Genomic DNA, 25498 nt, shown 5'->3' with positions numbered 1-25498 from the left:
CATCACTGTGTTAATGCTATTAACTTTCTCATCTGCTCGTGAGAAATTGAAACACAAAATATATTAATACATTATGTTGTATTGTGTACTGTAAAATTGTGTACTGTCAGAATAGTTTGAATTTGTGCCATCACTTACGTAGTCTAAAGTTTTTTTCTTTTTCTTTTCTCTTCAACTGCTGTCTGGTATTAAATCACATTAAGTTTTAATTACATCAATTACATGGGCCGACATTTTTGAGTTTTTATTATTCCGTGTAACTTTGTTTCTTAAGACGGCCCATATCATTTCCATAAGGTGGTAATCTAAAAGGTATATTACGGGATCTTTTATAACGAAATAAGTTTTGGTTCTTAAAACTTCAATTAGTTATTTATTTGTATACGCATCTTCATGCTTTTTTAACTAAAGTGCTTTGATAACTAGCATTATCATAAACTATTACGCTGCGTGATGGTATATTTGGAAGAAGAAAATTTTTTACTTTTTTCAAAAAATGTTAACTTGTCATTTTGATACCTGATGAAATGTTACCATCATATACTCGTAAAACGATTCCTCACGATGCAGCACATATTCAAATCACACCTTCTTCACAAGTAATGACTGTAGCACCACTATTGGCAAAACCTAAATAATTTCGTATTGTCGACACTATTAAAATGATTGTACAGGATGGCTTAAATTCGACGCTCATCACTGGGATTTCCGAAACCATAAGAGATGCATCGTCGGTTAAATGGAGGCAAAATTGCGCAATGCCGTTTTGCGTTTTGAAAAATTCCGCATACTTCCGAAAATATTCGAAAAAAACGTAATTTTCGATATTGATTCCCATTGTCTCCTGGCTTGATTTGATAACATAACTTAAAATAAATAAAAGACACATTTTCATGGCCACTTTTTCTGCTTGATAACTTAGTATGATTAAATATTGAATATGAGGCTACGGCTTCTGGCGACCATCATCAACTTATTTTTTTAAAATAAAGACCTTTTTTTTCAAGTTAATTGAATTCTTCCATTATTCTTAAAACACCCTGTATTGTCATTTTCATATTTGGCAGCATGTTGTACAGAGAATTCCAATACCAGAATATTTTATATTTGTTTATCCATAAAACGGCCCTGAACTACATAATTAGATGAGAAAGAACAAACTTATCACATTTTCGTGATGTTTTTATTGCAACTTTCATTAAATTACACATAAGATACAAAGAAAAGTAGACAATAAATCAGTTTACATAAACAATTGTGTTATACTATCTTGATACACATATTAAAAATAAATATAATTTGATCACTATGAATGTTCAAAGAGACAACCTTCTGCCTAGATGCATTTTCTTGCTTTGCTTTGTGTTTTTGTCATAACCAATAATCAATTGGACTGAGATTTGGGCTCCTAGCGGGCCATCTCACAAAACTATTGTTTCCTATCCATTTATTAAGAAATTGGCTTCTGCTGGTTATTCTTGGATTATCAATAGTACATTGTTTGTATTGAATAATCCGTTAGTTGAGAAGCTGCGTGAATAATATATTATAAACGAAATCTACATTTTCATCTATTTTTTTTAACTAACCAGTTACGAAACCTCAAGCGCTTTCATTATCTCCTGGTCTGAGTGTTTGACTGGCGTGTATTTCAAACGCTTTGTAGCTATGAGAATGTCAAATATTTTGTATTCCTGGGTTTGTTGAGTTCATGAGGAATTTGTTTGGTCGATTTCCAGGGGTTGCTAACCTTAAATGGATTGTGGGAAAAGATAGAAAAATAAAAACTAAACTAACCAGCTAAACTAAACTAACTTCAGCAGTTTCCCGGGACCCATATTTTCTTCTTGGTTTATGAAAACTACCATATAGGATCAAATTATGGTATAAAATAACGAAACGGCTAAAGCGAGGCTGCGGTCTTTCTGGATACAATTCCATTTACTGTGGACTTGCTAGTTGAGAATTTCGATTTCAATTATAATAGCTTTTTATCATATCACGCATTTCGAAAGAAGAAAATACCAAAACTTTTGCCGTTTAAGATGAGTAGCAAAGCAAGAAAATTCATCAAGGCAGAAGGTTGAAGACTTATAGCGATTAAATTATCTTTATTTTTAATATGGGTATCAAGATAGTATTGCACAAATTGTTTATGTAAACTGATTTGTTGTGTGCTTGGTCTGTATCCTATTTTTAATTTCATGAACGTTTCTGTTAATAAAGCAATTTTGCGCTGTTTGATTTCAATCAGTTTTTTTTTACCTTCTCACTCAAAGTGACGATATATATTGTTATAAGAGTGATGAAAGAATTTAATTAAATTGAGAAAAATCAGTTCCGCATTTAAAAAAAATTTGATGATGGTTGCCAGAAGCGAAAACGTCAGTTTCAATATTTAGTCATACTGAGTTCTAGAACAGAAAAAGTAGTTATTAAAATGTGTTTTTCATTTTACATTATCGCAATCACAAAACTAACCAAAATTGGAATTTTTCAAAATGCAAAACGGCAGTTTATTGAGTATCAAATCGGTCAACAATCAAACTTTGATTATAGTTAACCTACCCTGGATCTCTTACGGTTTCCGAAATCCCAATGATGAGCGTCGAATTTGAGACCTCTTGTACAGAAACGCTTGTAAATATACTTTTAATTGGTTTATTGAGAGTAAAGGGTCATCCGTATGATAGGCCAGACAAGTTATGGCCATTTATCACATACGCTTTCGTTACAGCATAGACTTTGAATTGGATTCATGCACGCATCTTACCGATAACGACCTGGAAGGGGCGCTAAAGGCTCTAGAGGGCCAAGTAGAGTTAAATCCACAGGAAATAGCTATCATCAAGTACACTCCTAGCGCCGAGAACGAGCATACAGAATATGCGGACGAAGTATACTATCCGCCTAGCGACAACAGAGCGCGTGAGGAACTGAGAAAGCAAATTTTGGGTACCAACCCCGTCGGAAGTAAGTAACTAAATGTAATGTCAGTTGGCTCGTGTCCCTTACAATCTGGCGATTTCGGGAAGCTTTAGGTATTTTTTTATAGTAATGGACATGGGCGATCCTTATGCGGATTACGCAGCAGTGAAAAGAAAGTGGATTCCGCCGATGAAGCGTCACTCTGTTACGCCTTTTTTCGATGAAAGGTATGGAATTAAGAAATATCATGGATTCGAGTCCAGCGAAATCGATCCCGCGGAGCTGAAAAACTACGACTTACTTGAAGACGACAATATACAAACGGGTGTAGGGAATCCAAAACCTACAATAAAATTTTTGGACATGCGGGTATGGTTGCTTTTGCAGAATTTTCACGTTCAGGTGACCGTATTTATCGCAGCTGACACCGGACGAAATCCACGAATTTTTAAGTCCCGAAAACTACGAAAAACTTCAAAAACTTCTGGCACGCTTTGAGGAAGGGAACCGTCTTTATCCAGATATGCTTCCGAAGAAACTGTTTCAGCAGAGATTGGCCGATCTAAGAGAGCGATTCCCTTACAATATTCGGAATAACATCAGGGACGGATATGAGTCTAGAGATGTAATCTCTAGCGACGAGGTGTTGTCCGAGCCAAGAATTTACTACAATGAAGGTTAGTGGCTAAATTTCAAGCACGTATTTCTTAAGTGACTTTCGCAGCCTGTGAAACGTATTGCTAAACATCGTATAAATTTCTGCGGCATTACTGGGAAGGCACATTGAGGAATTGGTGTCTAGAGGGACGACTGAGTTCATACTTTACTTCATACTTTTGAAACAACATTTCGACTTATATTTTTAGCAAATACTGGCAATCGGAAGTGCCGATTAAAGTCGCTTACATGTGTATGGTAAAGATAGGGACGTATTCCCAAATAACATGTTTTAATAAATAATAAAGTTTGTAGTTAATTTTCTATTTTTTTTATAATTAAAGATTTGCGTAAAAAAGGTGAGCAATTGCTGCTTCTCTATTGGATTTACTTCTATATTGTATGCATGAAATTTGCAGATGCTTCCCATTCATATTTTCAATCATGTAATACTGAGAAAAGAAGAAAATGAATCGAGAGCGAAGATTTATTCGAAATGACAATGACCTATTTTTCATGAATGAAGAACGCATCCGAGGATCAAAAATTTACCTGTCTCAAAACTCTTGAGAAATTTTGAAAACGTAAATAATTTTATTTTTCTATTCCCGTTTGTAAAATACCTAATTACCGACCGATTTAGAGTGCGGGAAGCGTCACTTTACCACGTCAGTTTCGTTTCCCATGAATCCGAGCCCCTTCGGACATTTCCGGGATTTTACCGCACGGATTTGGAAGCAGTCGGATGTTTTCAGAGATATTTCCCACGCTTTGAATTTGTCAATTCTGACGGTCATGTCAGTGAATGCATTCGTGTTGTTTTGCGAAAATGTACCCAAAAACTAACAGTCGTAGAAAAAGTATAGTATGCAACACGTTCGGTAAACTTTTTAATCACTCGTTTATTAAAAACTCGTGAGTCAAATGCCGTTTACCGTACTTGTTCCATAATATACTATTATATCACAAGTACATTTTTTTGTTGTTAAATCTTAATTTAATTTTTTTTAGGGCTATGTATAATTATAAATAAAACTATGTTTGATTCATATAGAAAATTTATTTTAAATTTAATTATAAATAAATATAAGATTATGCAATTTTTTTTGCTATTGCCTCACTTAATAAGCTTAATGATTTACTTATTGAGGTTAGATTTCCATTAGTACCTCCGAAATTGTTGCCAATGTCCTTCAAAACAGTTAGCGTTTTATGGTTCATGCCTTTTACAATGTACCAAGGTCATTAATTTGTCTGTAGACTTTGAACCCTTAGATAATGAGCTATCTGTTTCTTAAGTATTGGCTATGGGAGTGTTTGTGCCGGCGTAATTGTGTTCATCTGTTTCTAATTGAACTTCATTAGAAACTTCACCAAATGATGTGGCATATTTTCATTCAACTTATCTACACTGTTTATTTGGCGTATGCGAGTTATAAGTTGAAATGATTGAGGTTTAACAAATACCAGTCTCGAAGTTTTGATCATCTTCAAGTGCGTTAGAGAAGCCTAACCCCAATTCCTCTACTGTATCACCCTCATTTCTTATTTCTCTATAGTGCCAATGACATTTTTTTATGATGACTTAATGACCGTCCTCCAGTCCCAGTAACATTATGCTTATTTTCAACAACTTTTGCTTTTAGCCTTTGTCTTCCAGCCAGTCAATCTCTAAATAAAATTAACTTTCTCAAAAAGTAAAGTAACAAACCCGCACCAACCCATTTTAGTTATATTTACATACCTACTAATCCACAAATAAGGTGATATATAAGGAATTAAAAATAATTACTCTTTTGTACGCTGATGTAGTTAATGTTCAATAACCATTTAATTGAACTGAGGTGGCTTTTACTTGATGAAAATCCATTTATCAAAATAAATAAGAACCAAAAGTTCAGATTCTCACGAAATTATATATTATGACATCACAATTGTTTCGACAACACCGTGTCTTTATCAAATTTGATAAAAACACGGTGTTGTCGAAACAATTGTCATGTCATAATATATAATTTCGTGAGAATCTGCACTTTTGGTTCTTGTTTATTTTGAACCATTTAATTCATTGGTGAGAGTGTTCCATAAATTTTGTTAATTGTCGTGTCCTGAGAGTTCTCTCCAGTTATTTGTTATTATTTCGGGGTGTTTCTTCGCAAATTTTAGAAATAAGTCGTGATGCTCCGAACCCAAACGCAGTGTTTAAATATTTTTTACAATATTTAGGATTTATTTACACTGACAAAGTAATTTTTAAAAACCAAATGAGGTTAAAACTATGGCAAATCCCGCAAAAATGCAGCAACCTAAACACTAGTAAACATAACGGATAAAAAACCTTCAACGATTTTTTCCAAAAAGTAGTTTTTGCCGAACCGATCATGTATGCTCGGTGCCGCTTTCCAAAACTATAGCTAGAAATGTCGACAACAATCTGCCGATTCGAAGCATGAACTCCGTTGTCCCCCAAAGCACAAAAATTCGACCGACTCACTTGCCTAAAGTTATATGTAACAACCTCAAATAATCAGCCTACCTGACGTCACTCAATTCAAAATGATTAACGAATTATAACTTGGTGGAGCTCGCACAGTAATCCTATATTTATCGTCAGTTTCAAATAATTGATTCATTTGTCCAAGTGATGGTTCAAAACTTCCTTTGGTAAATTATTAACAATTAGGTAGGTGCTCATTTAAATAATATTGTTACTTATTTCAGTTGTTTTAAATCATGTTTGCAATACAATTGATTTAAATTTTGATGATTAGGATGCTACATATAAGCAAGCTAAAATAAGTGTTCAAAATTTATGTAGCAAGTTTAAATAAAAGGTTTTACGAATATGGGTTTTCAACTTTACGAGAATAGATTCCATGCTTCCAGTGGATCTTGCACATTTCATACGGACTTTACTGCCTAAAAGAGGCAAATTCGCAACCCGGAAGACAGGAAGAAAAAAAATAACCGACCATATGAAAAAAAAAGAGAATCTTTTCGTAGATATACCGAATCCTGACTATGGAACAACAAATAATGGCAACATCGCTTGCATCAACTATAACAGGTATTGATGAAAGGCTGATCAAGAGCTAGCCATTATCTTAAAAACAATGAAACTGCTAAGGTTTATTTAGAGCAGTACTCATGGTACTACATGCCATCTAGTATCTGTAAGATTTTGTTATATGTTGCTGACATAAAAAAAGCTGTTGTGTTGCCAATCGGAATGCTTTCAGAAAAAGGATTGGAATTTCGAAATAAAAATTTTAGGAATTAGGGAATTTAACATGAAAACCTGAAAAAAACATGATCTCTCTCTCTCTCTCTCTCTCTCTCTCTCTCTCTCTCTCTCTCTCTCTCTGTGTGTGTTTAGGCAATTACCCTAAGAAGGGATTAGTGACTATGATGCTCTTGGAGCAGAGCTTATAGTATTGTGCCATTCCGTTCTATTCTGAGCTATGATTATGATAAGATCCTTGGTTTGGTCTATCTATCTTTTGGGTGACCTTCCGCGCGGGCTGCCTTTCCTTTGACTAATAAGAGTTGCAGTGAGTCCGTTCTTCTTGCAATATAGCCAATGAATATTAGAAAGCTTCGGTTTATCGCTCCTGACAGATTTAGTTGAGTATTTAGTTCTTCAAGAATGGACTCATCCGTACGGTGGGCCGTCCAGGGTATCCGTAACAACCACATTTCAAAGGCGCCTTGCATCGATCGAGAACACAAGTGAATTCAACAATCTTAGTTTGGTGTTTTTAGTGATGGTTGCACCGCCATTGTCAATTAAGTTTAGTGCAGCATTTCCGCCAAACCTCAGCAATGCCATCCGGATCGGTAATCATTCTACCATTTTCGTCCTGTATAATTGGTGTGCGAAGTTTAAACTCACGAGAGAGGTATTTTACTTTATTGAGCAGTTCCCTATATTCGTTGGTTGCGGAGTGCCTTTCTATTTCCATGCAGATTTTGTGAATGTGTGCGTTTTTATCCTGTCTACAGCTGATTTTTATTTCTTTATTTATGTTTTTTAATTTTAACTCTCTATCAAATATTGTTACTGGTGAGGCTTTTAGGTGTTTTCGTGTTTTCAGCAAACTGACAGTGTTATCAGATAACCAAGGTTTGGCTTTTATCTCTGAATTTCTACGTGTAGTTTTTTTTTTACTATTTCATTTATCCAAGCTCTAGTATCATTCCCCATTTCTTGTGCGTCATCTTTTTGTCTAGGCGTTTCGACAGAGCTCAGTGCTGTCGTTATTTTCTCAGTAGAAAGTATTGGACACCTTATCGTCTGGTTTAATTTCACTGCCCTTAGTTTGCGCTGAAAGCTTGCCACTAAGAGTTTATGATCTGTCTTGTTTTAACATTGGTAATAGAGGACCGCCATCTACAGCTTATAAAGATATAATCAATTTGATTTTTTGTTTTTTGATCGGGCGATGTCCAAGTTCAGAGTCGTCTAGGGTGGTGTTTAAACATGGTGTTTGTGATAGTGAGATTGGTGTCTATTGCAAATTGAATGAGCCTCTCTCCTCGAGCATTTCTGTCTCCAAGCCCGTACCAACCCAAGGTATTCTGTAAGTTGCTTTTATTAGTGGCCTTTCCAACCTTTGCATTGAAATCGCCTATGATGATTAAGGTTTTTTTTTTTTGGTATGACTGAAACTAATTGCTCTATTTCCTGGTAGATATCCTCTACTTGTTGGTCGTCTGCGTCAGTTGTTGGCTTATACACCTGGATGAGATGCATGTTAGCAGTCTTTGTACGGACAGTAAATTTAACAATGCGGTCCTTGATTGTTTGGTAGCTCTCCACGTATTTGGCCATTCGTTTATTGATCACTATTGCTACTCCATTTTGACTTACATTGTCTGAGCCTTACACGAAAATCCGATAGTCATTAGTTGTGAAATGTCCCTTACCTCTCCAGTGGGCTTCTGTCAGACCACATATATCTGTTTCAGTCGCCATTAACTCCCTCTCTAATATTTGGAGTTTGCCTACGCTCAGAAGCCCTCTCACATTCCACGTAGCAATATTCAATTTGGATTTTTGGGGAAGAGTGATATTTTTTCCAGGAGCTCTAGCTGCAGACATCTGTCTTCTCGGTCACTAATTTCACACTTGTTGGCCGGAACCCACGTGGCACACGCATACTATTACCTTTTAACATCATAAGTGTTCATGGGATATCCCGACGGGATCTTTAGTTTCCCGTGGCTTTCCACATCCGTATTCCGTTGATTACTTATTTGTAATTCATCCGCCTTTAGGGTCGGTTTCTCAATCCCAGGACAATACGATGCCCTTACCCTTATCAGCTCCTCCACCCGTAGCTGTTGGCTGACAAGGGGGGATTACTTATACCGGTAATCATTCGGTCGACATTCACAAAGATGCATGATTTATTAAATACTTCGATGTATTCCTACGATCCGACTATTTCTTCCATCGCAAGAGCAAGAGCAAATATGCCACTCTTTGAAGTCTTTAGGTGAAGAAGTCAGAATGTTGCTCTGTAACCCTCGTTTACCAATTCCACAACATGTTGTTAATACAGATTCGAGCTTTGACAGTGAATATAACTAAGTACCTATGTGTTTAATATTAATTACCTCAAATTATAACCTGGTACCTGGTAACTTATTTTATTTGAATATGTATACAAAAATAATGTAATATTTTTGCTATGTTAAAGTGCTCTGATGCAAAGAACATTTGTAAACAATGTTTCGTAAAATTTATGACAATAAAAAATAGTGAAAACTTAATACACACATCCATTGTGGGACGTTTAAAAGAAACGTAAGTACAGGTGCGGTTGTTTTTCAGACCAAGTAGAGCAACTCGAGTCCGATACCGATAACGGACAACCATCAGAAATGTTTACAGAAGGCAAATTGGACTTTCCAATACCGAAGCGACAGTTTTTTCGCGAAATGGAACAAAGGCAAAAGCAGGACAATGAAAAGATCGATCGAAATTGGGAAAAACTTCAGGAAAAACCCGTCGTCTACAGTGAGGGCGGAGCTGAACCTGGAGCTGTTGGTGAGTCAAAATGAAGATGAAATTACATTACCAATTAAAATATTTTGGTTATTGGTTTTGTTCAATTTAATGCCGTTTTTGTTCTCTTTAAAGAAACTCAGGAAGAACTAATAAACCTCCGGGTTGACTTGGACAACATATTGGATGATATGGGTTTCAAACGCCCGGAGAGGTTAGACGTTAAAAAACCAGGTCCGCCATTCGATACACAAATTACGGGATTGAAGGAAAGAGGTTTGAATAACACGACTCTACAAAATAATTTTCGTTCTTTATGCTAAAGTTTATTTTATGATTTTTCGTCTAAAGTTTGCTTTTGAGGTGGTTATAATAATAATAATAATAATAATAATAATAATAATAATAATAATGATAATAATAATGATAATAATGATAATAATAATAATAATAATAATAATAATACTCATTTTATTTATGAATTTTACTTACTTTTAATAAATTCAAAAATACTGCGCTAACAGAGTGGGGTTTTTACATTCACATAGTGCCGCTTGATGGCATTTGAGTAATAAACAATGATCAGGTGTTTTGTATAGAAAATCTTAAAATGTCGTTGCGAAAGTGTAAATATTGTGCTGATTCTTTTTGTTATATGTGTGGTCGATTAAAGCTCGAGACTAAAAGAAGATTATGAAAATGTTAAAATCTTGCTTGAATCTGTAAAGTATCGCAAGTACAACTGGTAGCTGATTGGAGATTTTAATGGGACTACAGAGCGGATATACAAAGTATCCGCGTTATTTGTGCTTATGGGAAAGCAGAGCGAATTCTAAGCATTATAATCAACGATCATGACTTGTAAGGACAGAACAATCTGTCGGACAACAAAACGCAAAATTAAGTTAAGGTTAATGAAACAATTTGTTGAAACATTGGATGAAACTTCAGAAGCCTTTGAGTACTTGAAAAAAGTTTTTTCGGAAGTTTCCAGATGCAAAGGTTAAAAGTGGAGTTTTTGTTGATCGGCAAATGAGACCGATTTTCGACGAAACATTTCCAACGCTGATTAGTCGTATTCAAAAAGCAATATGGACCAGTTTTAGAGCAGCAGTTTTTTAGCATTTTTAGGAAATAACAAAGCTGAAAACTACGAAAAGTTAGTTCCTAAAAAAATTTAAGCCTATGGGCTGCAGGATGTCTTTAAAGTTGCATGCTAATCTAGATTAAATTTAAAAATAACATGGGAGTGTATTCAGAAGACTGAGGAGGACGTTTTCATTAGATAATTAGGAGCTTCGAACAACGTTATCAAGGCTAATCCAATAAAAAGTACTTGTAAAAGAAAAAGTAAAAGCGTCCACTTTTAAATTATTTTAGAATAGAATTTATAAACATATTTATTTGGATGTTTTATTTTTAATTAAAAATTAAAACCACAGACTTTGAAAAATATACTTCAGTTGGTCCCTGAAATTCAAAAGCAAACTTGTTTACGTCATATATATATATATATATATATATATATATATATATATATATATATATATATATATATATATATATATATATATATATATATATATATATATATATATATATATATATATATATATATATATATATTTAGATTTATATGCTTTTGTTTTAAAATAAAACTCAAACTTTGTGTTGTACCGTGTAATCGGCCACAACTTTAACAATATTTATATTAAAAAATTGCAGCCGATCTGAAGCGTAGATTATCCCAAAAGGACTTCATACCGTCTATGATAAAAAAGGAACCCAGAGCGGGTGGAAATCCGAACATGTATAGCGATAACCAATCAAAAGATTCGGAGGGAGCGTATGTGCATATAGAATTTAAAAAGTACCTTAGAGATTGGAAACTGGGGAAGGACATAATCAGAAATATATCGAATCTCCTTCATATGGAACCCAACGATTTCGTCGACGGCCAGTACGTAAATATTTTGGTAGAAGTATTATTAGTTCAATCGAATCTCGTTGTTTTTAGCGTCTGGACAAACTCCGTCGCCTTTAAGGTCAATCCAAACAATAACCGGGGATACAATGAGAGTGACGTCGCTAGACGAATAGGTATGTGTAGGTTTCGCGTCTCGCTGAGGTAGAATTTGTGTATTTATTGTGTTATTTATTTTCATTTTTTTGTAGGCTTTGAATAGTCGAGACATTTTGCAAAAGCCTTAAAAAATCCTCTGTAAAAAACGCTGATGCCTATACACGGTGGTCCGTAATGGGTCACAGAGTAACCGTAGATTCTAGCCGTCAATATATATCGCTTGAAACAAAAATGCTTGAGTAAAATATTGCTCGTTTCAGAAATACAGGGCGTTCAAATTTAATTTTCAATTTCTTATTTATTCGCATAACGTAAAAATTTGGACCAATTTTTGCGGATGAGCAATTTAAATCTGAAGATAGTTGCTAGGTTGTATGCAGTGGGCGCTAATTACATACATTTGAATGGAACATTTCATTATAACTTCTTACCCAAAAAAGGTGTTCTTGTTGCTTTGGAAAAATCCATGTAATCGACTTTTTCGAAAGTATACGGGCTTGGCAACGAAACATAACTCGGAAACGGTGCGTCGTACAGCGTCGCTATTCTCTGATCTCTATTCTCTGTCGACGCTTAATAAAACAAGAATAACTTCCAAACAGTTTGAAATGAAGCGTTGAAATTTGACGAAATTTAAATACCCTACGAAACATAAACCTACAGGAAATGGCGTGGATCGGACATTGGCGTCCATCTTTTTTTTACATATTTTTCTCTATTTTCATTAGATCGCTATGGAACACGATTAGTGTCTGAGATTAAAGCGATCGCATTCAAATTTGGCAAAGGTATGGAGTTAAGTTCCCCAACACAACCTATTAAAACTGGGCGCCGGAGGGTCGGGAAGTATTTCTAAAAATTCATAAACCACAATTGCAAGGGTCTAAGCGAAAAAAAAAATCTCAGAAACCGTTATTCACATTTAAAAAATTTTTGAACGAACAGACGCGGAACATCCAAGTCGCTAGGGTCCGAGTCTAAAATCACCAAGAATAAGATTTTTTTTAATGCATTTTTTACCTAAAACTAAAAACTGAGTGCTTCTTTAATAGAAAATTGGTTGTAAAAACAGGTGTATAGCTAACACTTTAGCATTTAAGGTTTTTAACTATGTACAGGGTGTTTAAGATATTCCGAGCTAAATTTGCAGCTATAGACTTCAACCAAGCATATTTTTTTATTTTTTTATTTATTTTTTGGTTGGAAAACGCGGGAGATTCGGGACTAAAACCTCAAGAATTTTTCGATTATATCCAGAGTTTTTCATTATGGTCAAAAACCCGAAATAAATTATTAGCCCTGAAAAAAATTCGTATAAAATAAATATTTGAAAAGTTCATTTACTAGAAAACGTGGGAGACTCAGGGATACAACATTTACTTTTCAGGCCAAAATTCTAAAGTACTACTAGTATAAACTTTTATATTTACCAAAGTTTGCCGTAACTTTGAAGTTCGGCGAGAAGTGAAAGACGCTTTGGATACATGCACAAAAAAGATGCTGGGTTTATTTTAACGGTTCTGTCGAGCCTATGGCCTCCTTACTAATATTAATTGAATGGACTGTATATTGTTCACACTTATTTATTTTACTTTTTAATTTCAAAAGACGCAGAGCACAAAAATATTACGTCCTTCGACTTCCACGCATTTCTAGTTTCGTCTGCCCCGAACAACTGAGATCAATCGGCAGCGCTCGGTGAAACACAGAAATAGATGTGGAACGGGTAGCCTAACCACTTGGCGTTAAATCTATTTAGTAACTTCCCAATATGGCGAAAATATATTAAACAAAAGACAAGAATACTTTAAAATACAAAGCTAGGCTTTGTATATTGCGTAGACCGTGCGCTCTGCGACGAGATTTCGAAAGCAATCTTGTTTAATATCGATACACGTCTTCGTTTTCGATAATGATTCATTGCACTAGGACTTCAGCAATCGGCATTATTCGTTTACTAATCGAAGTAGGCGTTGAATTAGATGGCGGAGCAAATGTATAGCTATCCATACCACTTCATGTCCAGAATTTGTTGACTCGTGACCTATGAGCAAAACTTAACTTGTCTAACTTGTCACTAGAAAAACAAGTAAATGATGCTCCTTTTCTAAACAAGATATTGTAGCCTGTATTTCAAATTAAAATAAATATTTTATTATTGAAAACTTTACCACACTGTATCTCAAAATTTAAGACTTGAAGGCCATATGTTCAAATGACTTTTTTTTTGTAAATGGACCCAAAACCATCCCTTTAATTATTGACATTCAATTAGGAACACCCTGTATATCTTTTACGTCATCTTCGAATAACGCTAATTTCAAATATTTCTTTGCAAGTGTGAAAATTAGTATTTTTTAGAAAAATTACAATATTGAAAAAAGCTATTAGGTTTGCGTGTGTACGTATGTATTAATAAAGCAGTTGAAGAATTTCAAAACGAATTCAAAACGAAATTCTAAAATAGGATGTTCGATTTTAAAATAATTTTAAATTGTGCATCCTAACAATCTTAAAAACCTTTGTATTTACAATTTTCTCATAACTTTTGAAACCAATGAGATAATGAAATTTACTTTTTCGTCGACTCGCCCTGTACATGGACAGCCCGGTATTGGTTTTACTAAATCAGATAATTTATTGGTGTTATGGTTTTACAAGATTTTTTTGACACTAGAACTAAATTGGAAGCGTTACAGTAAATACCAATTTCGATGTCTTACTTTAAACGTTTTTCTAGAAACGATTCAAGAGGAATTGGAGAAGCTTTCGGGAGTTGAAATAGTGTCTGTCGGCGTGGGAACCAAAGTAAGCATTACAATCTTGTTAGCACTTTAATATTTTCAGACGAGCCGAGCTGCAATATTCTCTTTTTTGTATTTATATTTAATTTTAGGTGAAAATGCAGACCGTCCTGTTTAATCGCATCGTTACGGAGAACCAATACATCGTCCTCTTCTTGGTGTGCGGCGTGTTGGTTGCTTTGATCTTGGCTACGATAGTTCTCACGCTTATCAGACGCCACGTCAAGTCCAAAGAAAAGCTTCGAGGCTTGTCGCGACCTGAGACCGAAGCTAGTAAAGACTACCAGGATCTTTGTCGGGCAAGGATGGCAACCAAAGGACAAGGCGGTGGCAGTGAATCGGCAGCGGATAAAGGTCAGCGTTAAACCTGCCCGGCCCATTGTAACATTTTCACTTGAATTAAAAATTTTTTCAGAAATCAGTCGTCAGATCAAATAAATATACTGTTTGAAAGACAATTTAATATGCTTTAATTGATTAAAATTTATTTCGACTTATTAGGTTTGGCGAAGTGAAATAACTGCTTGAGGAAAATTAACTTTGTTTAATACTAAAAGAAATAGTTTTACCCACTATTAACAACTAAACACTTATTTTTTAATGATGGTTATGACCCCACCTTACCCCAATAGCAGCTATTTCACCATTAGGCAGGGGATGTAATGAAGTTTGCTATTCTCTATTGTGAAATGTTAAACCACTCCTCCACTGCAACAATAAGCTCTGGGATCGACGTTGGGGTACAATTTCTAGCTTGAATTCTTCGTTGCATTGAGATCGGGACTACATGCTGGTCACTCCTGGCATTGTCATGCATAAAAACGATTTTTTTAAAATCTCTTCTATGTACCTAGCACCTGTTAAGCCTCCTCTGCCTTGACCATGGTCCCCTTACAGTTGAAAACAGGTTGGGTTCGTGCGTCCATATAAATTGCAGCCCAGCATCCATTGCAGGTGTTTTTGACCTCAGGTTTCTTTAGTGCAGCCTTCTTCTGGTATGCATATACTTAACTACTAACCAAAATATTAAAAACAAATAATGTGAAAATTTGGGTTGCAAATATACTTCTTTGAGAAGTTTGTTGTTTTCATTATAACTCTCACATAGGCACATTTCATTTGTTTACCCGTTGCTATGTGCATAAAACATTAGTATTTTTGACAAATGTAAGCCCATATTAAAGCACATTAAATTGTTTCGAAAGTTTACAGTGTGCCGATTTCTATGCACGTATATTTTGCCAAAAGTTCCGTGGCGCTTACAAAATATACTCGGCTCACTATTGCTGGATTGATTTACATCAGAATAGTTGATTTTATTGACCAACTTTAAATACAAAAGTTGTTTGTTTAAATGTGCTGCATGAAATTATATTAATGAAACTCCCAGATTATTATTGTAATTTCGAATTTCTAAGGAAATTCCTTGGTAGATTCCTTCAAGCTTCAGGATTTTAGTTAATTTCAACAATTTATTAAATATCTTGATTAATTTTCTTTTTGTCGCCGAAATTTACAAGTTCATATTTTCCAAAGTGCAAAACTTTGTTTTTTCAAATACGGCACCGCTTATAACATTGCAGGGTGCAACATTTTTTTGCACCTTATTTAATATTTTCTATCAAACCCAAAGTTTTTGCAGTTGGATTGATTGTGATAAAGTTTGGCATGTTTTCCGTTTTATTTACGTAAAACGGGTTAGGAAACTGTAAAATTGACCACTTAGAGCATCTAATTTGAGGTCTATGGATTTTCACCTCCGGAGCGTATCGGATGTCCCACATAAGGTGCTCTTCTCAAAACTCGCAATAGTTCTTTGTATTTAAGGGAATTTTTAGAGTTTTGGATTATACACTGTGTGCCAATTCTTAAATATTTTTGGATTTTGTAATAAAAACAAAAATATATGTATAGAGAGTTGGAGAATGATGCGCACTTAAGCGAAAATTTTATTTGTGGTCAGACTAGGATTAATGAACTAATTTCAAGAACGCTATGAGTTGCAGCAGTTATTCTTCTTTGCGTAATTAAAATAACATTTAAGAAAAATATTACAACACAGGCATAACATTTAATGCATTTGGGCACAACCACCCCAGCGGGCGCAAGGGTCAGGTAATGATGATGATAATGATCTGTTATAAAAAATATTTGTTGTTCAACGTAACATTATAATTTTTCGGCATGTCTACCCCTGTAAATTCTGCATGGCCCAAGAAAAATAAACACAAAGCGGTGTCATAATTCCGTGTCATATGAAACATATGGGTGACTCCGTTCTAACTGTAACATTTTTAGTTAAAAAAAAAAATAAGATTTACTAGGATTTTACTACAACTTCAAAGCGTCAGGAACGAGAAACAAATTTCAAATTTTTCGTTTCACTGTAAAATCATATAAACTCCTTGCACTATTTCATCAACTCCATGTTTGCAAAAAGTACTCAGATGAAAATCAACATGATTCACTAGGCGTCTCCCAAAGCTCAAGGTAGATGGCGCTCGAGTCATTAATTTAAATTGAATGATTCGTTAAAGTTTAAAGACAAAAGTTATTGAACCGGAATTCAGTGTTGACTCGAAACAATAACTAAAAAAGGTGCAATTTTTTTTAGTTTGATCATAGAAATAAGAATTTATGAGTTAATTAGTTTTAATTTCATTTAATTTATTGCGACAAATAATATAAATTTCAGAAATGGACATGACACGGTACCGACATTTAACTGGCAGAGGTTTTCTCTCAATGACAGTTTATATTATATAAAAAATATGATGAAATATTTTTATGAATATCTAAACTATTAATTAATCACCAGTGAGAATAAAACAATTTAAGTACATAAAAAATCACTTTTAAAATAGCATCAGGATTGGAAGTTGTTTTGGCAGATAATAAGCAGGGCTTTTCTTAAAACTAAAAACGAACAATTAATGTGAAAAGGGCTTTGACACTACATTAATGTTACATGGGAAATGGTGGCAGTCCATTTTATATGGCTGGATCGTTGATTCAGCGTCTAGGTATATTTCTAGCGTAAGTCGACATCTGTTTCATTATCGTCGTATATGTCGGAGAAATCATAGTTCTGATGTGTTGCCTCTGTCTTCATCTTTTGTTTACATTTAAGTTTTTTCTGTCTTGAATTTCTTCATCAAAACATCCTTTTACAGTTTTTTTTAAGTATTTTTCTTTTTCCTTCTTCTTTAGGTCCTTTTCGCTTTTAATTTCCTTCTGCTATTTCAAAGCCCTCCTTGACCGTTGGGCTTGTACGGATTTTCGGACGTTGTTTCCTTGGATTATACCTTTCAACTCCTTTGGTAACTTGTAATGTTGGTGTCAGTATCAAGTAAGCGTTTGGTCCGGGCGTCAGGTAGGCACATTTTAGTTTTCGGTATGGATAAGCACGATTGCAACTTTTTGTTTATGTTTTATAGGTTCATGATATGTCAAGGAAATATTTATTTATTTATTTATCATTCAAATGTACCAAAACATTCACAAAATTCTAGATATTCAGAAGACATCTCCATCTCACAGCGACCATATGTAAACTAACATCACAAATGCTCGCGCTAAGAATTTACCAGTCCCATAAGAGGGGGAAGCATTGGTTGGGCGCTCCGGATTAACCGCGAAATTTTCAATACTTAGTTAGGTTTAACGAATTGTCTTCATTTTCTCATTCTTCTTAATGGCACGCCCTGTATATTATGCCTTTAGTAGAAAAAAAATGCCGAAAGGCTTAAATATCTCCGCCAAAGCAAGAACGATAAAATTCAACACCTGCAAATTGCTAATAGTGATTGCCAGTTGTCAGATTTACCATCTTAGCATCTCAGAATATTGAAGCTATTTGAACATAGCAAACTTTAGAAGTATATCAGCCAAAGGTTACCAGAATTATAAACATCATCTCCAAACCTGACAAAATTGTTGTTAGCAATTTTTGAATTCTGCATGTTAAAAAAATCACAGGTATTGAATTTTATCGTTAGAGCTTTCGCAGTTTTGGATATATATAAGCGCTCCGATACTATGTTATAAAAAGCAGTGCTGTTGTAGTTCAGTAATTAATTGAAACAAAGTTTTGCATATTCAAAATCCCCAAGGTTTTGAATTTTATCGTTCCAGATTTGGCAGTATTGGAGACATTTAACCGTTTCAGTATTTTCTACTACCAAAAAAAATAAGAACTAAAAGTTCAGATTTTCACGAAATTATATATTTTGACATGGCAATTGTTTCGACAACACCGTGTCTTTATCAAATGTAATATTTACAAACTACCTGCTACTATATATACCGAAAAATGGCCAAAAAACCTTAATTAAAGTTGTTGCGAGAATTTAAGTTCAATAAAGGAGAGGTATTTAAATCTAATTGATCGTTAAGCAACACATTTGAATGTCTCATTTTGTTAATCTCCATGGCTTCCAATAAATTTAATTTTCTACTTTTTGTGGCTGTATGTAAAATATCAAAATTGTCGTCAAAAATGTGTTTTTCTGTGTTTAAGTGTGTAGCATAATTAGAATCTAGACTATTGTTTTTAAACGCTCTTATATGTTCGTTAATGCGTTTCTTCAAGATCTACCTGTTTGTCCAATATAAATTTTAGGACAAGATCCACATTTCAACCTGTAGACAACTGATTTTTGGAATTTTGGACATTTCGATTTATTATTTTTTAAATATTTTCCTATTGTGTTGTTAGTTCTAAAAGCTATTTTTAAACCACATTTTGACAAATGTTTTGGAACTTTTTCACTAGGTTCTCCTATATATGTAATTGTTTTAAATTGTTCGTTTTTGATATATTACATACAGCCACAAAAAGTAGAAAATTAAATTTATTGGAAGCCATGGAGATTAACAAAATGAGACATTCAAATGTATTGCTTATCGATCAATTAGATTTAAATACCTCTCCTTTATTGAACTTAAATTCTCGCAACAATTTTAATTAAGGTTTTTTGGTCATTTTTCGGTATATATAGTAGCAGGTATTTATAAATATTAGATTTGATAAAGACACGGTGTTGTCGAAACAATTGTCATGTCAAAATATATAATTTCGTGAAAATCTGAGGTTTTAGTTCTTATTCATTTTGATAAATGGATTTTCATCAAGTAAAAGCCTCCAGTTCAATTTTCTACTAGCCCATTATACGCTTCTGTATACAGGGATTTCCGCTCCTATTACACCTATTAAAACCGAAAATGGCAGATTTCTTTTTTCACCAGAACAGTTAAGTTGACAGCTGTCAAAATGTGACATTATTCAGGCACTTTTTTAAGGCGAATCAGATAGCGTGTATGACATTTTCTTGGAACCGCCTTTTTTTTATAGCTGCCATATGGGATTTTTCAATTTTTGGAAAGAGCATAAAACTTCCATTTCAGTGATTTCTCACAAGTGCACAATAGTATATAATGCAACAAGTGCGGAAAACGGCATTTGACTCGCGAATTTATCGGACATGAGCGGAGTGAGTGTTTAATAAACGAGTGACTTAAAAAGTTTACGGAACGTGTTGCATACTATACTTTTTCTATGACCGTTAGATTTTGGGTACATTTTTTCAAAAAAAAACACGGATGGATTCACTGACATGACCGTCAGAATTGACAAACGTCACAATTCAACTAGTGGGAAATATCTCCGAAAACATCCGATTGCTCCCAAACCGATGCGGTAAAATTCCGGAAATGTCCGAAGTGGCTCGGATCCGCGGGAAACGAAACTGAAATGGTAAAATGACGCTTGGCGCACGCTAGATCGGAGTGTAATTACTCATTTTACAGACGGGAGTAGATAAAAGATTTTATTGCACTTCGTAAAATTGGCTCATGATTATTTTATAAGCAGGCTATGATTTACATGACACGTTTTTTCCGGCTAAATAGTGTCCTGATTTGACGTTAAATAGTTTAAAGTTTCAAAGTTGTGTTTTAATAGGCAGTGCGTTTTGTCTCATAAAATGAAAATTAGAAAAATTAATTTAATTAACCACGAGGACTTCGAACAACTTTGAATCCGATACACTGAAAATGAAAATCGCGACAGAAACATTTTACAAGCTATCAAAGAAAACTCTAGTGCATCAGTATGAACTGTTAAATTAGAAAAGTACGCTAATCGGAGCTGAGTTTAGAAGGACCCGGTTTCAACAGGATGGATGTCCATTTGTATCCAGCTTGTAGGTTGTTCAGGTGTTTTAATTAAATTAACAACGATTTTTCTGGCTTCTTCTTTTTAAAAAACATACAGTTAGTAATTTGCCCAAGACTTGTTGAGTAGGTTTCTTTATGTTCAAGTTTTATTGAAAATTGCGTTAATATTAAACAATTCACGACCTTAATTTTCAAAGAGACTTCCACAGGCTACTGTAATAGTTTTTACAAAATTTCTGGATTCCTCCTGCGTGGGGTTTTGAGTCGAAATTGCTGACGTTTCGACTCAACAAAAGCCGGCGCAGGAGGAATCCAGAAGTTTTTGTAAGAAGTAAATCACGACCTACTAATAAAATAATTAAGACCTAACTTTACGAAGTGAGATAAAATAATTAAGACCTTACTTTACCAAGAGAGATAAAGTCTTTTGTGCACTTGTAGGACATCACCCAATTCGAAACTTTACGCATTTTCCAAAAATCGAAAAATCCATTATGGGGACCACACTATCTTACTCGCCTTGAAAAAGTGTCTGAATGTCACATTTTAGAAGCTGTCTTTAACTTAACCGATTTGGATTTACTGGCACAAAAACCGAAATACGCTACAAAAATTCAAGGAAACATTTTATTTTACATCTAGAAAGATTTAAACAACGAATATGCAAAAAATGAATAGATTTTATTTAAATTAAAATTCGCTGTTTAATATTTTGAAGATTGACATTTTACAATTTGTCCCCGAGCACCAGTGTGATTGAGATAATAAATTTGCACTGCATAATTATTTCCAGTTTTATATACCCTATTTTTTTAATTCTCCTTGAATTTCTGTTAGAACAAGCTAAGTATTATCTTGTAATTAAATGAGCGAGGAGAATTAATTTTCTTCGTCATTCCAACTTAACGTGTGTCGCATTTGATTTGTTTTGCTCAAGTGATTTATGCCGGGCTCCTAAGACCCGAATTTGAATCGCGTGTTGTTTGGTTGTAGGCAGAATAACGTCTCTATCGAAAGAGTCGGAACAAAGTCCGTCGAGTAGATCCAGCACGTCTTCTTGGAGCGAAGAACCAGCGTTGCACAATATGGACATTTCGACTGGTAAGAAAAATAACATCTTGTCACCATTGAAAACATCACCACGGCACCTTTCAGGACATATGGTTCTTAGTTACATGGAGGATCATTTGAAAAATAAAGACAGGTTGGAGCAAGAGTGGGTCGCACTATGTGCATATGTCGCCGAACCCTGCGAATCATCAGTCGCCTTAAGGAAGGAAAATATCGAGAAAAACCGATACCCGAATGTCGTTCCTTATGATCATGCGCGAGTCATCCTTAACGAGCTGTCCAACGCTTCAGATTCAGACTATATTAACGCGTCCAGCATTACGGATCACGATCCCCGGTAAGTTTCATCGCGGCTCCTATGGAAAATTGATTGGAGAAGTTGAGTGATGTATATGTTCTAGGAATCCCGCCTACATTGCAACCCAAGGACCGCTACCCCATACCGCGTCTGATTTTTGGCAAATGATCTGGGAACAAGGAGCTGTCGTTATAGTAATGCTGACTAGACTGACTGAAGGAGGAACCGCTATGTGTCACAGATATTGGCCGGAAGAAGGTATTGTTACATTCTTGTTAGTATTAATTAAAATCGGAGATGACAATTCTCAAGTAATAACGGACCCAAATGTTAACCTCTTCTACTCGTGGTCCATCCTTAGTATTGACTACAGCTTCTTCACAAGATGGCAAAGCAAGTTGAGGTATCTACGGAATTGAAAATTCTTCCTAAAGGCGGATGATCTAAAAAAAAAGGTGAGGGCATAGCATACTGGAAACAAACTTCGAGTGTAAAGAGGAGTGTGTCTCCTCAAACTGAAAACTGCAAGAAATGGAAAGATTAAAGAATAAATACACCCCACGAATTAGTTAGTAATGTGCGGGTCAGGAAATGGAGAACATGAGATTGAGGATTACAAAGCATACTATGCTGGAAACGAAGACGCAAAGCCCTACAATAGCGTAACGATTATCGTCACTGGATCAGTAACACCAATAACAGACAAAGCCATCTTAATGAAACTAAGATCTCATACTTTCGATACAGATATTATACTCACAATGACCTCCATATTACCAAAAGGCTGGTGAACCTTGGGAAACTTTAATGCTCTTTGTTGGGAAGGGACAATGTGAAAATATTGCGGGGGCCTATGGATTGGGTTAAAGGGATGATAGAAATGAGCGACTAATTGAATTTTGTCGGGTACATGATTTCATTATAACCAATAGTCATTTTAAATTACCTACTATATTTGGACACGATAATAAAGTAGTGAGAAATCAGACAGGACATTTTGATGCAGATAATGGGTCAGATCACAGTCCGGTAATCGTTAAAATTTTTAACAGTTTAAAAACAATAAAAAAGCAAGAAGTGTACTACATCAACCGATCAGCACATAAACACGAATCAATATTGTCAACTGTCAGAAGTCGGAGTTGTGTAAGCACAGATACTGAGGCCTAGTGAAATATAATGAGTTCTACAATAAAAGAGATCTTGGGCATGAATGCAAACAAAAGAAAAACATTGGATGAGAGATGAAATTAAAGACCTAATAGAAAAAAAAAACCGAACATCCGCGAGGCAAAAACATCTGACCAGTCAGTATAAAGAAATTGAAGATCTCTAAGCAAAATGTATAAAAAAAGTCAAAGATGCTGCAGATATGATAAACACAAAAAAGTCTAGCCTACTATGCAGGTGATAAATAATGTGTCAATGTTATATATCTCGTTTATTATTTGTTTTAGGAAAAAAATGTTAAATGCAAAAGTTATAGGTGAGACTGAAAGAAACAATTAAAAAAAAAGCAAATATATATGGTGATTTATAAATCAACTTGTAATTAAACCTTTTTAATGGAGCATTAATGGCATTAATAGATAATCAGTTATGGTATTTATTGAGTGTTTTCTTATTATAGCCATTTTTTCGTCAAAAATTTCCCGTCTTTAACCCTCTATATTTTTGACGCCATTTCCGACAGCTATAATTTTATTATGCCAACAATTTTATACAGAGGCATAGTCTTTTGTCCTATACTTGTCTTGAAGACCTCAAAATGAAAAATTAATTTTCGTGAAAAAATCAAATGCAACACCCTATATTTTATACTACCATTAATTAATCCTTATATTTTATTGAAGTATACACATTTAAACCATTCGAAAATATCACAAAATATTCAAAACAAAATATTACTTAAGCGTGATAGGTCTACAGAGATGAATTAAATATAATTCTTTCGATAATAAGATTCGTTACGTTTAAATACAAAGTGTAATGCGGAAATAATTTATTAAATCCCAAAGTTAAACAAAAATAAAATTATGAACTGCGCAACTTTGGAAAAACAATTTAAACTTTTATTGCTCGAAATATCTCCCACCGACTTCGATATACGCTCTAACATAACTAACACTCTGTCCTCTATGTCGTCTCCTCTTTTGTTGTGGAGAACTGTTTTATATATCTGGTCTTTAACATGTTCCCACAGAAAATAGTCCATTTTTGTTAGAAGATCTAGGTGGCAACCTAATCGGACCACACGTTACTCTCCACTGTTGAGGAAATAAATTATTTAAGTAGTTCGTGACCTGATGGGCAAGGGCTTCACATTCATATTCACATTCTCTGTGTCTTAACATTAACAACCTCTGTTCTAAAATGAGTCCCTACAACGTTATTTGCCATTGCAGCACCCCAAACATTTAAAACCCATTTTTCTGGAGAGTATTAAAAAAATTAAACATATTCGAAATATTCATCTGAGTTCTTGATGAAGTCGTACATGGATGCATCTTATTTTTTCGCAAAATATTATTCACAGGACTCTTAGAAATAATTGTCTTGGGACATTTATCGTAGACTTCTATGTGGGTTTTCTGTGACATTAAGTAAATCTAAGTAATAATTATTTATTCTCATGGCCAACTTACATTTGCACTAAAAGATGCGATCTGAAAAAAATATTTATACTTCAATAATATTGTGGGCTTTAAGAAATGCCAACTCAAATGGAATGAATGGAAACATTTTTTTTACACAATTAAAAATTTACCTGTTTATTTTTATTTTTCTATGCTTATTGCGATACTATAATATATATAACTTATAACTTTGAGAAAAGTGTAGAATGTACTACTTTATAAAATTGTTGGCATAATAAAATTACAGCTGTCGGAAATAGCACCAAAACTATAAAATAATAAACCCAGGGAATTTTGGACGCATTTTAAAAAGTCTGATCTCCCATATATTTGTATATTTCAAAACAAGTTTAAATTATCACTTTTGAATTCAATACTTTTTTCTAAAAGAAATAATAAAGGGGCAGCTAAAACATGAAGCGAGTATAGAACTATTATCTGGATGTGTCCCTTATTAAAGATATTCCTAAAAATAATCCACGGTCTACTCTACTTTAAATTTGAGGAATACTTAACTGAATCTCAATTTCGATGGTTTCGGGACAAGCTCTGTTTGACATTATAGTTCTGGCACAGAGAAGTGCAGATGTATCAATTGATCTTTATACTTGCTTTATAGATTTTCAAAAGGCTTTTGATCCTGTTCGATATGAAACATTAATATACAGGGTGGAATGGGGAAAATATCCGTGTCATCTCAAATTTATAGTTGTAAGAATAGACAGAGTAGACTCATCCGCAGTTAGTATCAAACGAAGTGTGAGACAGAACACATAGAATTCTCCTACAACATAACAACAGAACATATCTAACGCCTTGAAGCTTCTAAAATGT

At 34.4% G+C, this 25498-nt stretch overlaps 1 protein-coding gene across 1 annotated transcript in view; it reads left to right on the top strand.

The window, feature by feature from the left end:
• LOC132703052 (receptor-type tyrosine-protein phosphatase N2) overlaps positions 1-25498 on the top strand; it is a 59610-nt gene that overhangs the window by 26299 nt on the left and 7813 nt on the right. Inside the window, exons 6-17 of the mRNA XM_060672092.1 lie at positions 2738-2973; positions 3056-3297; positions 3350-3605; positions 9422-9637; positions 9731-9871; positions 11321-11555; positions 11613-11695; positions 14419-14486; positions 14575-14836; positions 21653-21760; positions 21815-22067; positions 22132-22286. Of these exons, the coding sequence (XP_060528075.1) occupies positions 2738-2973; positions 3056-3297; positions 3350-3605; positions 9422-9637; positions 9731-9871; positions 11321-11555; positions 11613-11695; positions 14419-14486; positions 14575-14836; positions 21653-21760; positions 21815-22067; positions 22132-22286 (2255 nt within the window). The remainder of the gene's footprint in view (positions 1-2737; positions 2974-3055; positions 3298-3349; positions 3606-9421; positions 9638-9730; positions 9872-11320; positions 11556-11612; positions 11696-14418; positions 14487-14574; positions 14837-21652; positions 21761-21814; positions 22068-22131; positions 22287-25498) is intronic.

This window comes from Cylas formicarius, unplaced genomic scaffold (genome assembly GCF_029955315.1).
Source record: "Cylas formicarius isolate icCylForm1 unplaced genomic scaffold, icCylForm1.1 PGA_scaffold_6__28_contigs__length_40554024, whole genome shotgun sequence".
NCBI lineage: Eukaryota > Metazoa > Arthropoda > Insecta > Coleoptera > Brentidae > Cylas > Cylas formicarius.
The sequence above is the reverse complement of the archived record's forward strand: the minus strand, read 5'-3'. Positions and strand labels throughout refer to the sequence as shown.